This window comes from Pelodiscus sinensis, chromosome 1, assembly GCF_052426305.1.
Source record: "Pelodiscus sinensis isolate ZL-2025 chromosome 1, ASM5242630v1, whole genome shotgun sequence".
Lineage (NCBI taxonomy): Eukaryota > Metazoa > Chordata > Testudines > Trionychidae > Pelodiscus > Pelodiscus sinensis.
This window is the reverse complement of record NC_143052.1, coordinates 178708436-178724552: the sequence shown is the minus strand read 5'-3', so window position 1 is coordinate 178724552 and position 16117 is coordinate 178708436. Positions and strand designations below refer to the sequence as shown.

The window sequence follows — 16117 nt, the reverse complement described above, 5'->3', positions numbered from 1 at the left end:
CAACCCTTAATTGTTTTATTCCCCACAACTGTCTTCAAATCTTGTTCTGTATCTGTTACACAAATATAGCATAATCATAATCATGTACAAAATTAATTTTATGCTTGAAAAATAGTGTGTGGTAAGTGGGCCTTTCAATAGGAATGTAATGATGGTTTGAACCATGGTTTGAAAATATACATACTGTAGACTGATTTAAAAAACATTACGGACACAAATGATCCTTTATGAACTGTATTTGCAAATGTCACTAAAAATATAGTTCTGTTTAAAGGCCATTTGCTTGAATCTCCTCAAATCTTATACAGGATATACACCCTTAAAAATTAACACAAAAGTGTCCAAATGGTACCTATGATAAAACACATAGTCATGTATTCACATACACAGAAGCTCCTAAGTCTCAGAAGGGTAGCCGTGTAAGAAGTGTGCTGTGCCCACGAAAGCTATCTATATTTTTTGGCTAGTCTCTAAGGTGCTACAGGACCATTCTTTGTTTTACAGAAGCTCCTAGTTCGATTTCCTGGTTGTAGTGTAAATTTAAGTAGTGCATCTTAGAATGCACTTTAGCCCGATGTGACTTTTCAAAGAACAAAAACTTTCAAAGTATCACATCTTGGGTCTTGTTTCCTGAAAAAGAAAAATTAATGTGTAAACAAGCAAAAGCATGCTATAGTTACTTTCATGATCTTGCTTCAGATAGGTACCTATTGACTCACAGCAAGTGACTCACACCCTCCGTATTTAGCACCATGATATGATAATTCTGAATTTTTTAGCACCCAAATAACGTGCTCTAAATAAATAAATAAAAACTAAAAAATGATTCCAATGTTCTATACATCTGGCCTCATCATGCTATCACTTCATTTGCAACATTTCATGTAGAAACTACTTCCTTTGTTATGCTGTGAGTAGAGGCGTGGCCTCATCTGCATTCACAAAGAATTAGGTACATAACTCCTATAACTAAGAACTTAAGAAGTATAGGCAAGAGTGAAATCATCATGCATCAGGATAAATCTCTAGATTCAGTTCAGTATTCCTAATGCATCCAAGATTCTCATTGCCTTCAGCTTTCAGATCCAAAACCTCTGGAAGACAATATTAATCTTTCCACTGAATTCAGTGGACTTTGGATCAGATGCTGAATGTGTTAGGAATGCAAAGCAGGACCATAAACCTTCTGAACTGTGCTTGAACTCACATTTCAATTATGCTCACATCCTCTTCCATTTGAAGTAGCACAAAAGATAATGAAAAGGATGACATATACACAGTACAAAAAAAGTGTATTCTATTTTCTTTTTAGCCTAATGTTATCATAAAAAAGGAACAATCCTATATCGCTAAAGACAGCTGTGAATGTAAGGATATCCTACACAGAGAGGTGCTGCAGAATGTACTTTTTATCATCCTTTTAAAATAATTAATTAAAGATACAAAAATAATGACTTTTTCAGCATAGTGAGATGTTCAAAAATATCTTCTAGTTGCAGAAAAATACCTTGGAAAACATTATATTGGAGTGGTTGAAGATCTTAATATGTCATAGTGATTTGCTGACCTAGCTTTTCAATTCTGAAGATCTAGAATCTACTTTTGAGTGTAATGAGTTAGACAGATTACCAAAAATGACAGCTACAACCAACAGCCTCTTCTCAATAGCTGCACAGCAGGTGGATATGAGATGAATTTTAGACTTCTGCGGGGGAAAACTGCATACGTGATTGGCTACAATACATCTAACTTTAATGAGCACTTTCAGTCTGACTTTCTCAAGTTTATAGGAAAACTAAAATCAATCCCGAAATTCACATATTCACTCTCATCTATATCTGTATGTGTATATAAAAGCTAAACCTTCAGCATTATTTAAAAGAAAATGTTCCAGATTTCAGTCTTTTAAGAATCAACCCCTCAAGTATGATCAGTTTCTTTTTTATAAAAAGGGCCTATGTGTTTGCAGCCAGCAAAGGAAGTTAACTCACAGATGATATCAGTACCTTAAAAAACAACTTCACTGTTGTTATCATATTGTCTTAATTTTACAGAGGATGGTTAAACAATATTTTAATAAGAGGAAAATTTATTTTATGACTGCTACTTGAAATCCAAAACGCAGCAATTGCCACTGCATGGGAACGTTTGTGTGAAATTGACTAGAAGACAACAGTAAACAAATGTGAACCTGACTAGCTTATTTTCACAGATGAAAATTAATGGAATGGAAAGGGGAGAGAACAGCAGAATAAATAGTCAAACGCCATTTCGTTTTTAAAACTATTTCATATTAGTCAGGCTGTGTGTGTGTGAATTGCCACCACAGTTATTTGTGATGGGTCCATGTCCTATAAACTAAATTAACAGCATGTTCTGATTTTTTGTAAGCCCAGGAGAGGCTCTCTAGCTCTGTTGTGAGCAAATGCCAATATAAATGTCAAGGGCCAAACCCTGAGGTCTTTCCTCAGGCATAGCTCGGACTTCAAGGAGCAGTTTTATACAAGAGGAGAAGAAGAACTTCAGGATTTATCCCTAAACAGATTGTCTCTTCCAACTTTGGCACCTGCGATGCTGGGCAGGTAGAAAGGTGAGGTAAGAGGGGAAGAAACGGGTTCGCAGCACGGCATGGATGTGGGTCTTTCTTCTAAGCTGAGCTGGGAGGCAAACTCCTCCAGCCCAGCGTCCGCCAAAACTCGCGTGGAAGTTGGGCCAGAGTGAGGAAAGCTCTCCCCGCCTTCACCAAACGCTGCCTTTCCCCGCCTCCCTTCCCCTGGCCATGTTTCCAGCAGCAGCTCCCGCGGTCAGCGTGCGCTCTGGGTCAGGGCTGGAGGATGTAGCCCTTGGCGGCTGCAGCTGCGCAGGCAGTGCCAGTCCCCGCGCACGCCTGGAGGGAAGCTCCCCACGCCCGCCCGCCCTGTCCCGTCCCGCTCACTCACCGCTGAGGACTCGCAGGGAGAGGCAGCTGGGCCCCCACAGCATCGCGGCGCCCAGCAGCAGGGGGACGAGTCTGGAGGAGGGAGAGGCGCTCATCGCGGCGGGCGAGTCCCCACGCAGAACAAAGACGGCACCAGGCACCGGCTGCTGCACCTGCAAGTTCCTCGCCGCCCCGCCAGCGCTCACAGCAGCCGCCGCGCTCCCTGCCGCTCCCAAGCCGCGGCCGCTCCGCACATGGCCCTCGGCCGGAGAGTCGCGCTGCCCCCTGCTGCCCGCACCGCCCCCTCGGCTCTCCCGCCCCGCCCGCGCCGCTCTCCGGGGGGGGAGGCTGCGGCTGCCGCGAGGGCTGGGGATGCTGCTGGTTATATAGGCAGCCCGAGCGGCTGTGCCGGGGAAAAAAACAGCCCCCGGGCTATTGATTTCTGCCGCTGCCGCCAGCCCCCTCCAGAGTGAACCGCCCCGCGCGCGACGCTGCCGCTTTTATGGCCCCGGGGCGCTGCAAAACGGCGGACTCAGCAGCAGCAGCCCCTCCGCCTTCCTGAGGGGCAGGCGGGAAGCCGGCCTGCGGGCTCCATTTGCATACGCCCCTGGCCGCTTTGCCAGGAAAGTCTGGCACCGGCACGTCCCTTTCGTTCCCAACTTGCTGACAGTGCAGCGAGGGGGAGGGAGGGTCTCATTTGACTCCTGAGTAACTAGCTACTGGCGGTGTTTGGCTTCACTCCCTCGGGTACCTGGCGAGATGCACCGGGCAAGAGGGAGTAGGCGCCAGCAATTCAAGACTGGGGCTGGATTCTTCTTGCATTTGGGGCATGGATCCTGGCCCAACAGGTTTCCTAGGCTAGCAGACTGGTGATGGGAACAATATGGGGTTTTCCCCGTAAGCCACCTCCACCTTGCTAAGAGAGGAGGGCCTGAACCAATGTCCCCTCTAATCTTTGCCATCCACCTGCACATTTGTTCAATCCATGGGCAGAATAAATGTTATGGGCGCTGAGGTGTGTGTGATGTACACCACCACTAGTAACAAAACCTAGCTGTGGGTGCTCTGCTAATCAGCTGGGCAGCATTTGAATGGCTCCTGAGCCACCACACATCCCAGCCCTAGGTAACCATCTCTTTTTCAAACCATTCCAACTTCAAGGTTCAGATCAGGACTTTTCATTTGGACCCATCCCTAAATCTTCAAATCATACTGTGTTATATCACCATCAAACTGTCCTTTAGCATGGGTTCCCAAACAGGGGGATGTGCCCCTTGGGGGGCATGAAGAAATTCTAGGGGGAGGGTGTGAGGCACCCCGGCTCCCCCTCCCGTATTAAGTTTTGCTGCCCCAATCAGTTATTTTCTTTCTTTCTTTCTTTTTTGCTCAACAATTTGCTGCTATTTGGGGGGGGGGGGGACCATGAGTGTTTTTAAAAATCAAAAAGGGGGGCATGATGCTAAAAAGTTTGGGAACCACTGTCCTATAGAAACAACTAGAGGATGAAATCCTAGATACAGGGGTTTTATCCAAACTATAGAATTCTGCAGCTGGCATACCACACTCTATTACTTTCCATAGATTTGGAAGTATGTCTCAGAAAGATAGCTGTGTAAATCAGTCTCTATTAAAATAACAAGGAGTCCTATGTCACCTCAAAGCAGTGGTCACCTGTAGATCCAGATCTACAGGAAGATCTTGGAGCCTTTGACAAGTGATCCTGACTGGTTTGGCCAGGAAGCTCTCAAGCACTGGCACTTCAGTTGCCCCTCCACCCACTGTCATGCTGCTCTGATCTCTGCCTTGGGAACCTCCTGTGCAGGATGTGGCAGGAAGAAGAGTGGGGATACTGATGTCAGGGTGTCCCTTCTCCCACCCCCCGCCCCACACACACACTTCTGTACCCTATCTCCACCCAGAGAGAAGGGGATGGAGGGAGCTTGGCAATGCAAATCTCTGTCACTCCCACACAATGTGGATGCATCTAGACTGGCAAGATTTTGCACAAAAACTTGCCAGCTGTCTACACTGGCCGCTTGAATTTGCGCAAGAGGGCCGGTGTAGACAGGGAAGAACTGTTTTGCGCAAAAAAGCCTCGATGGCTAAAATGGCAAGCGGGGCTTTCTTGCGCAAAATCGCGTCTAGACTGGCCCCGGATGCTTTTCTGCAAAAGCATCCGTGCCAATCTAGACGCGCTTTTGCGGAAATACTTTTAACGGAAAAACTTTTCCATTAAAAGTATTTCCGCAAAATCATGCCAATCTAGACATAGCCCGTGTATGTGTCTGTCAGTCTCACAAGCACACTCTGCCCTTCACTCTCATTTCTCACCCCAAAACATACATGGCGGGGTGGCAGGGTTGTTGTTACTTCTTTTACTTCTTGCAAAGTGTGTTATTTTGGGTTTTGAATGGTCTGTGCAGTTCATAATTTTCATTTCTCTCTTACACTTACATTTAATTCTTTGAGTACTGAGTTCTAAAATGCTTAGCCTGTCATGGCTGGAGTAATTATTCCTGTGGTAATTGCTGCTCCTGGATGAGGCTGGCATGTCCCTGCAGCCCCTGAGGAAGGCAGAGCAGGTCTTTCCACATGCTGTCCTTTCCTGCAGACACTGCTCCTGCAGCTCCCATTGATGAATAAAGGGGGACCGTGGCCATGGAGCCATTGTTGTACATGCCAGCTGCTTTCAGGAGTGGTGCAGGGCAAGGGCAGGAGTAAACCTGCCTGAACTCCACTGCTCCACCACCCATCTCAGTTAAATGGTGCCTGGCCAAAACCTGCTTCCTGAACCTCTGTCCTAGCCCTGAACCTCCTCCTACACCCAACTTCCTGCCCCAGACATGAGTCCCCCTGCACCTAGACTCCTTCCAGGAGTTTGCACCCTGAAGCCCCTCCTGGACCCCCATTCCCCACAATGGGCTAAACCCGGATCCCCTCCCACACTCCAAACTCCTTGGCCCAAGACCAGAGCCTGCAGCCGCACACCAACCCCCTACCCCAGCTTGGTGAAAGTGAGTGAGGATGGGGGAGGAAGGGAGATAGAGTGAGCAAGGTAAAGCTTCAGAGATGGGAATGGAGCAGGGGCAGGGACTCAAAGAAGGGGCAGTAAGGAAGTGGGGCAAGGGTATTTGGGTTTGAGGTAGATCTTACATTGCATTTAAATTGAAAAAGTGATCTTGTGGTTAAAAAGGTTGCAGACCACTGCCTGAAAGACTAAGGCTGTGTCTACACTGCACCCCTTTTACGGAAAAGGGATGCAGATTAGACACATCGTTATTGCAAATGAAGCGGGGATTTAAATATCCCCGGCTTGATTTGTATAAACATGGCTGCCGTTTTTTTCTGGTTCGGAGCTTTGCCGGAAAAAAGCGCCAGTCTAGACGGGGATCTTTCGGAAAATAATGCCTTTTACGAAAGATCCCTTATTCCTCTTAAAATCAGGAATAAGGGATCTTTCGGAAAGGGCTTTATTTTCTGAAAGATCCCCGTCTAGACTGGCGCTTTTTTCCGGCAAAGCCCTGAGCTGGAAAAAAGCAGCAGCCATGTATATACAAATGAAGTTGGGGATATTTAAATCCCCGCTTCATTTGCAATAACGATGTGTCTAATCTGCATCCCTTTTCCAGAAAAGGGGTACAGTGTAGACACAGCCTAACAGATTTATCTGGGCATAAGCTTTTATGGGTAAAACTACTTTGTCAGACTCCTTGTTGATTTTTCATAGATTTGGAGTAATTTCTGTGGACCTCCTAGAATTTAGCCTGTACCATTAACCTCAAAAACAACTTTGTTATTGCATTTACTATATACAAAACTATATGAACTGAACAAAAATGAACAAAGGTAGAGAACTTAGCCAGAAACCTCCCTGACTTCTCAAATTCCACCCATTCTTCATGTGGCACTGTTGTCATTGTGGAAGAAAGAGAGCATGACCTCCCAAACTGTACAGACCGCATCACAAAATATGTAGCACTGAGAAATATCTCACTTGAATTCCTCCCAAAAAACACAAATTTCTATCTTTCAGTTGTGTGATTAGGAAATTATCAGCACTGCCAAAGTATACTTTCATAATCCAATGGCTCACATGGTGTTGCATCACACTGATAAGAACAACAGGGCTACCGCTATGGAAATTGCCACAAAGATCAATTTTTTAGATGCCATTCAAATGCGTGAAAATGCCTGGTTTGATGTCAAAGCTTCAACAATTTAGAACTGTTGGGAAAAGGGATGTCAGGTCATTTAACCCACAAAGGAAGCAATTGTTATTGAGCCACCACGAGAATTCATTGCACACAAATTTGAAGAATGGATAGGCATCGATGACAGTGCTTTTGTTATACAACCTGTCTCTGATGAGGACACTGGGACTGAGATTAGAAACCGATTTGAAGTGAACCCCCAAAATGGTGCAGAAGAGAACTCTGAATGGCAATGTAACTATCCCATCCCTTACCCAAATGAAGGGTGTGATGAAAAATTTGACAAATGGCCTTTTGTACAGGGGCTTCAATGATTTTAACCTCCTCCCTTGGATTGAAAAGCTGGTTAATAATGTTGTGGATAATGCAATGATCCAGGGAACATTGGACAAATTTGTAATCAGTGACTGTGCCACTGCATTATGCAGAGTGCCAGACGTGCTACTCTGTGGACAGATGGTGACACTCCAAAATAAGTAATAATGCGAGTCAATATTTCTAAACATCTTTTTTGTTGTTTTGCACTTTCCATGTGTTATATTTGTTGCAATTTATTTGAACACTATTTAAAATTTTTGTGTGTGTATCTTTACCAGTTATAAGAATCAAATATTCTGGGATAGATGTGTTTTTTTTTTAAAAATTAGTGCTTTCTATTAAATTACACAGCATTACTTGATGATTTGCTATGCCGTCTGTTAGTTTGTCAGAAGAATTTGGCACATACAGTGACTGATCTTTGACTTGCCTGCCTTCTGGCTGGACACACATCCCTTTTCCTCTCCTATATATTTTCCTAGAAAGATTGTTGGTGGCTGTCTTCTAATATAACATACTAACTCATTTTTAGATTTCCCCTCAGCACAAACTTTGCAGTCCCCTCTTTGTCTCATTAACACCATTTCACATCAGCAAAAGATCTCGCCCATTATTACTGCTTCTTTTCCATGTATAATTCCAGTACATAGCTTTGGCGTATTGCTTTTTATCAGGATCCACCTGCAGTGACAGAAAACTGATTTACATTAAGGATCCTTTCAGATGTGGCAACCATGTCTGTATAGCTTTGTAAGAGTTCACCTGGAGCTCTTCCAAGAGTAATGAGCAGTTGGCTTCTTTCCTGAGAGACCAAGCTTTTTTTCATAATGTATTCTGGTGGTGGCTCTGTTTGGTCCAGAACCTGATCACCTTCTAAATGATGTGTACTATAGCATACAGCACTGTTGCTAAATCAGTTCAATAAATGATGCTATTTACAGTCAGTGTGGCACATTAAGTCAGTACCTAGGATATTAACAGTTCTAGTCCATTAATGCTTAAGGTATATAACCTATCTCGAATTCAGACTTGATGCTTTCCAAAACTGTGAGATGTAATCCCTCCAGGAGACACTTCCTTAAAAGGTATTAAATACAATTTATATTACATCATTTACTTTAAACATTAAAATGTTTAATTTTCTCTTTTTTGAGACTTGGGCAGAGACTTCAGGTTAGCTGAAGAATAGCAGGCTACTTCTCCCTACATGGACAGCTCATATGGCCTGGATTATCAGAGATATTTAGGTTCTTAACTTGCAAATGAAAACTGAATGATTTTCTGGCAGATATACTTCGGTTAAGCATGTGTTCTTGGTCACAATAGGGGAAAAAATTGAATGCCATTCCATGGCCTGTGATGTAAAGCTGATCAGACTAAATCTAATGGTCCTTTCTGATCTTAACACTTTACATACTTGCATGCTTATAGCTAGGCCCCAAAACAAAAGCTTATTGAAATACCTAAATATAGATGTAGATGACAAACTTTAGGTACCAGCACTGACATGGTGATATGTAGGCTTTAACTGTTTCTCTACAATAACCTCATTGTCTTGTTTCTATAACTTCCAGGAAAAAATCTGTTTGAATTAATTAGTATTTTATGACATATTTATAATATTTATGGTTAAAGATAATCTCTCTCTTACTTGGTTTATTTTTGGCACATATTAAAGACAAGATTCTGTCATCCTCAATAGTAAGGTACTCCTGGGTGTCCGCCAGGAAAGAGTGGCAATATCTGTCACTAAACACACCTGAAAGGGAAGAAAATAAAGTTGTGAGTATACAGAAAGTCCTCATATAAAAGGGATGACTATGCTTTAATCATGGCATCATTTTGTCATGTCCAGAGAGTATGGCAAAATGGTGGTGGATTACATTTCATTTTCATACAAGTTCATTAGAAATGCCTTTGATTGCAACAAGTTGTTTCATTTATAATCAAAAATTATTTGCCGTGGTTTTTTTTATGAGTTTTCCCTACTCACTTCTTCCTTAATCTGTCCAAAACCCATGCATTATCAAGCACTGTCCACAGTTGCCTTTATTTGTTTTTTTTCCCCATGTGTTTTACCAAATTAGTCAAAGTCTCATCTGAAGAATCTATTAAGTCCATGTAAATGCACAATATCAATTTGACTTTGAGACAGTTTCAAAAAACAGTTTTAACTACTCCACTTGTCCCTGGATCTCCCTGCCAGTTGGTGTGGCATTAAAACAATATTGTATTTTTAAATAATGTTTTTCTCCTTGTTACTATTGGAAAGAACCACACAAATATCATAACTAAGGAACCTGATCCTACAATAATTGAGTATAGGTTTGTATTTGTTCACATACATGGCCTCACTGAGAACTCACATGCATGATAGGTTTTTATCTGACTGTACATGGAAAACAATGAATACAAAGTGCTACCCAGGGAATAAAGTACAGGCAGTCCCCAGGTTACATGGATCCGACTTACATCGGATCCCTACTTACAAATGGGGTGAGGCAACCCCGCACTAGCTGCTTCCCCCCAGCAGACCAGGGAGACGCAAAGCTAGCGCCCCCCCCTCCCCCGCAGACCAGGGAGATGCAGAGCAGCTTCTCTCAGCAGACACTTCAGCTTGAGAATAAAGGACTGAGGGAAGTGAGGTGTGGGAGAATAAAACTGAGCTCTGGAGAAATGTTTGGCTAGAGTTTCCCCTATAATATGTACCAGTTCTGAATTACATACAAATTCAACTTAAGAACAAACCTACAGTCTCTATCATGTATGTAACCCGGGGACTGCCTGTAATTCAGTTGTTTTCAGCTATAATCTTTTTAGGTGCTACATGTAGCAATATTAGGCTTAAAAAAAAGACAGATAGATTTGTCAGTCAGAGGGTGCCCATTGAAAACCGCAAAGCCTGTTATAGTTAAGGCTGCGAGAGTGTCCCAAAGGTTGTAGATGTCACAAATTCTGTGACTTTCCACAACCTCCAGCTGCAGCATACCAGCTGCCAAAGATGCTGAAACTACGGGCGTGGGGTGTGATGCAGCACCCCCAGATTGAATGATTTACTTTATATACAGGATTTATTGTTTGATTCAATGGCTTTTAGCACTTCCATTATACATATTGTTCCAGTGTCCTTGCCAGCCAACGCTAGGAACCACCCAAACACCTGCCAGTACAACTGACTCTGGGGACAGCCAAGCAATGGCTCTTGGGTGGCCACAGAGGCAGCTGGAGCAGTGGCCCCAAGGCTGACCATATGTAGTTAGCCTCTGCCGCTGAAGCAGCAGTCTCCTGGGGCTCTTCCCAGAGCAGCAGCATCTTAGGAGTGGGCAAACTTAAATCAGGGGTATTTGTAGTAAGTTAGGGATGGGTAAGGGGCTATGGATTTTTATTTATTGTCCATGACCTGTGCATGACTTTTACTAAAAATGCCTGATGAAATCTTAGCCTTAATTAAAACCTATAGACCTTCAGTTAAAATATTAAATTCCACTGAGGCATGTACTTTTAATTTTAGTTCTACTTTCCATTTTATTGGAATCCTAAAACTGCTCTTGAATTAATTTTCTCCTCTGCTAATATGCTTTTCTCTTTAAACTACAGTTAGTAATTCAGTTTTAAGAAAAAATTGTCCGTACTATACAATGATTCTGTTTGAAAAATGCATTCCTTGTTTAGAGCCCAGTTCCTAATTATGGCATTTAGGCATGATTCAGTCTTTAGACATAGCCCGGCCTGGAGATAGGGGTTGTGTGCAAGGAGGCACTGAACCTCAAAGGGTATGTTCTACACTGCAGCTGGGAATGAGCCTCCCATTCTGAGCAGACAGACTCAGGCCCATACTTGGGGACAGGGGCACAAAAGCACCCCCATAATCCCCAAATTAAACATGTTCAGGCTGACAAAGGGAAGGTAAGAGCCATGCGCTACCCAAGACTCTCTCCTCCATGCTGACTAGCTGGGGCTGATTTTCAACTTACTTGGGGACCACAGAGAGTACGTTCACACCCTTGCAGTCCACATTTACAAAAAAAACACACACAAAAAACAACCCCCCCCCCGCCACACACACACACAGAAATTTCTGCATATGAGCCTGAGACTCTTGCTAATGGGACTTCAGTAAGCACATTAAGGCTGTGTCTAGACTGGCCAGTTTTTCCCCAGAAAATCAGCCGCTTTTCCAGAAAAACTTGCCAGCTGTCTACACTGGCCGCTTGAATTTCCGCAAAAGCACTGATTTGCTACTGTAATAAATCAGTGCTTTTGGCGGAAATACTATGCTGCTCCCATTCGGGCAAAAGTCCCTTTTGCGCAAAACTTTGCCAGTGTAGACAGCTCAGATTTGTTTTCCGCAAAAAAAAAACCCAATCGCAAAAGCGATTTTTTGCGCAAAAGCACGTCTAGATTGGCCAGGGACGCTTTTCCACAAAAATTGCTTTTGCGGAAAAGCATCCATGCCAATCTAGACGCGCTTTTCCAAAAATGCTTTTAACAGAAAACTTTTCCGTTAAAAGCATTTCCGGAAAATCATGCCAGTCTAGACATAGCCTAAAAGTATACACGTAGATGTTGTTCCTTCCCTGCTTCTGAGCTCAGATGTTTAGCCTGAGTCTCTGCTGGAGCTACAATATCCACTCAGATATTCTAAGACTGCTACCTTGAGCTTTGCTAACATCGTCTACTTGGGCTAGGATGCTTGCTCTCAACTGTAGTGCAGCTGCAGTGTGGTTCAGGCCAGCTGTAAAACACTACTCTCCCAATGCTGAATTAGTTATTTTGTCGGTCAGTGATAAAAACAAAGCTCTTAGCATTTCCCTTCCTTCCCCACCCACCTTTTCTAGAGAACAATAGCAAGTGAGCAGTACCCACTGATCCATTTATATACATACCCAAGGTTCCAGCTGCACATGCAATTGTATTAGGAGAAGTAATCACTCACCCTGATTCCCACATGCAGGTGCATAGGCCAACTCGCAATGCAGCCATCCTTGATTTGCTCTATCACATTTATCGTTTGGGTGAGAATTTAGGTTCTGATCACCTGTGTTCATCAAATATCACATGGCAAATTTGCAAGAGTACTGGTGTTAAATCTAAGGATTTTTTTTGGCTGTGTTGTATTGCACCTAAAGAGATAGAGCTCCAGTTCTGATTAGGGGGGTTGCTAGGACCTATAGTAAAAATAATAGTATTTAGTCCCTTATATTGGGTCCAGAGTTAAGGTAATAACAGGATTTTCCTGTGAGTGTGAACTTTGTGATCCTTTAGTTTGTTTCTGTCCAGATTTTGTTAGAGAACTTGAAAATATTAATTGCAGCACATTTGAATTTTCTATGGACTTTAGGATTAGAAAGTGATATCATTAAGAAGTGACTATGTTAAACAAAACAAAACAAAACAAAAGCCACCTTTTGTTTAAAAATTAGGCTGGCAGTGATTGAGTGGGGTGGGTTTGCTAAGAGAACTGAGAGCATGTTTTTGAATGGGTGTGTGTGTATGATGTGATACACATGGCTTGATGTGGCATTTCTTACATTTTTGTGGCTCTGAGTTTGGTAGTATCACCCCTAGCAGTTTTATCTAGTTTTGAATAAATGTAATTTATGGATGAATATAAGGTGGATCCACACACCCTTTCTTCTCTGGAGCAGTTTTGGGGAATATGGGGAGGGGTCTTAGCCTGCCATAGGAGTTATAAGCCAATAGGATGTGGCAATAGTTAGGGCTTGGTGGATAATAAAGGTGTGTTAGCCAGAGATGGGGGGAGCATCTCTGGATAGAATGCTACTGACTGTGGAGCGGTTGCCTGGCTGAAGTAACAGCAACTAGATTAGGGTTTTCCTGATTCAATCCTCTATTTCACCTATCCTCTCCCAGCGGCAGTGCAAGAAGAAATGGAACAGGTGGGTATGTTTAACTGTCTTTGTGGCCATATGTGCTCTCATACCGTAAATGTCCCTCTCTCTCTCTTATTTCTCTTGTTGCTGGAGGCCTGGGCACACCTCAACACCCAGGCAGCTTTACTGAAGCTGTTTACTCTGGATTTTTACTACATGTGCTATTCCACTCCTGACCTGCCTCTCCCCAAGCAGTTCTGCTACTGCCGTTCAGTCCTATAGTCCCCGATTTCCCTCTGTTCTTCCAACATGGGGCTTCTTGATTTCCCTCCTCCCCAGCTCTTCTGATGTCCCTCAGTGCTGAAAACTGGCTGGCACAATGGATAAGGTGCTTGCCCTGGGTACATGAGGTTGAGGGCTTGAGGCCTGCCACCCTGGGGAAACCTACCACCAACACCCTGAGGGATAGAACTAGCACCCTTGGAAGGCAGGAAGGACAAAGGGGCCCAGACCAGACACCTTAAAATTGGTGATTTTCAGTCACGATTGATAACCTCCTTCTGCTATTCTGGTTTTGGGCTTCACACACATGGCTCTGTCTAGGCTACTCAGGCTCAAGTCTGACCTTAATATGGTCTGTCTCTTTATGGGTTTTAATGTTTTACTTCTACTCCTAGTCAGACTTTCTTTCTCTTCCCTGACCTAATTCACTTAAACACTCTATCCTGCTCCCCAAGGATATGCCTCCTACCAGCGCTGAGGTGTGGGATTCTGATTACAGCTCAGATGAAGAGGTGAGAGTACTGTTTTAATGGTGGATTGCAGGGTTCCTGGCTTGGCTCTGGGGAGTGATCTTCAGTTGTTTGAGCAAGAGTAGAAGGGAAGTGCATAGTTAGCAGGTCATTCAGTTGCTTTTGTGACCATTCCCATAACACTAGTGCTGTGTCTATAGTAGCTTTTTAAAAAATAATTCACTTCTTACTATCAACATGTGATAATTAACCCTCCTGTATTAACTTAACTGTGAGAACCTCCTCCTCTCCCAGTTACAAAAGTAGCTTTGTTTTTAGCCTTTTCTTGGATGAAGGAATTTAATGATGTAACAATCTCAACGTCCTGGGCTTGCTGCAAATCTTGTCCTCCGTTTGCCCTAACACAGAGCAAGATGGGCAGGGGGGAAGGCATGACAGGGGAAATGTATGTTGGCTTCAGTAGTGGTGTGTTGGTAAGTAGTGGTGAAACTGACAAACAAAATGGCCTGTGGATTAATGGTCTTTCCTCTCAGAAACTGAACACACAGAAAAATTAGAGCACAGAGAAAAGACAAAATCAAATTCAAAGGCCAGTCCAGACCATTTTAAGGTATACTGGATTTTGTACTACTTACTTCAGAGAAAACTACCAGTCTGCAGCTTTCCTTCCCCATAGTCCTTCTGGCCCAATCATTCTTAATCAAATGATGCAAACTCAGAGACCAGACCAAACCAAACCTCAGAAGAAAGTTTGTTATGCTCTCCTTAGTATGGCTGATTTAAGTAGTAAGCCTTTTTTTAAGGATTATACTGTATTGTCCATAAGTTCTAAATCTATGCACCTAAGCAAGGTCACTTGTTCCAGAGGCAGGTAACTTTATATATATGGTAGTTTAAAAAAAAAAAGCCGGTGAACATGGCATCAATGCTTAGTACTGTAACTTAATTTAAGGAAAATTCCATTTTACATGTGATCCCTAAATTTTTAGAGGCAACCGGCAGTCCTCTAGTTGCTAATTGCTTGTATGACTGTCATGATCGTTTTAGGAGTTGGGCTTTTCTAACCCCTGTGGGCTACAGGGGGGAAACAGTCAGAGCTGCCTCTTATATATTTTGTGATTTAGGTCTGCCTTGACCTGTTTCTCTCCTGTGCCCCAACTAGGTCAAATAGGGATAACCTCATAAGCCTCGTGGGTGGTTTCCATCTGTCCAACACTTAAGCTATGTCTACACTGGCGGGTTCTTGCGCAAGAACCTGCAGAGCGTCCACACAGCCCACTGGCTCTTGCACAACAAGATTTGTGCAAGAAGCTCTCTTCCCACGCTTTATTGTAAGTGTAAATCCCTCTTGTGCAAGAGGGCAGTGTGGACGCACAGCAGGGGTTTCTTGTGGAAGAAAGCCCTATGGCTAAAATGGCCATCAGAGCATTCTTGCACAAGAGAGCGTCCACACTGAAATTGATGCTCTTGCGCAAAAGCACCTGGCAGTGTGGACGTGTTCTTGCGCAAGAAGCCTCCAGTGTACACAAAGCCTTTAGGGTGCTTGCCCTTCCCTAGAACTTTCCATCTAAAGTGGGTAGCTTAGTGTTGTTTGATATCCTGTTACTGGATTAGTGCAGAGACCATCTGGTATAGGTTTAATTGCTTCCTCATCTGTTTGTTTCCAGATATCCATTAAGAAGGAAGGACATTCACATTTGGGTGAAGATAACTTGGATGATACCCTAGAGTATGACTTCTCTGGCCCAGCCTTGAGAAGAGAGAGGCTGGGATCCCAAAAATCACTCATGGGGGGGGATAGTAACCCAGTAAAAAGCCAGCAACTCTAGCAGCCAGAGGTTAGGGACTGAGAGAGATTAAAGTGCTCTCAGCTGTGTCAGATGCACCAAAAGGCTGTTTTAATTTCTTCGTATCAAAATTATTGTTGTCTCTCTTAGGATGGGAAATGGAGGTTTAGAGATGAAAGGCCCTGTGTTCTATTTCCCCCAAGCAAAATAGTCCTCACCTTGATCTGGGGTCAGATTGATCAGATATCTTAGAGATGAATGGCACAACTGGAACCATCAGACATGTGAATCAAATGTG

At 43.5% G+C, this 16117-nt stretch overlaps 1 protein-coding gene and 1 long non-coding RNA gene across 4 annotated transcripts in view; one reads left to right on the top strand and one right to left on the bottom strand.

The window, feature by feature from the left end:
• CHODL (chondrolectin) overlaps positions 1–9266 on the bottom strand; it is a 45634-nt gene extending 36368 nt beyond the window's left edge. For 2 of the 3 annotated variants that reach the window (XM_075909996.2, XM_075910008.2), the window contains exon 1: positions 9098–9266. In XM_075909996.2, coding sequence (XP_075766111.1) covers positions 9098–9251 — 154 coding nt within the window. In that variant the 5' untranslated portion in view covers positions 9252–9266. Of the gene's footprint in view, positions 1–2939; positions 3519–9097 lie in introns of those variants that run through there. The other variant, XM_006128842.5, reaches the window with a different exon arrangement.
• A 3924-nt stretch (positions 9267–13190) lies between these two features.
• On the top strand, positions 13191–15838 carry LOC142826929 (uncharacterized). The gene is made up of 3 exons (XR_012901207.1): positions 13191–13346; positions 14018–14074; positions 15700–15838. It is a non-coding gene; the product is annotated as an uncharacterized LOC142826929 (long non-coding RNA).
• Positions 15839–16117: the final 279 nt, after the last annotated feature.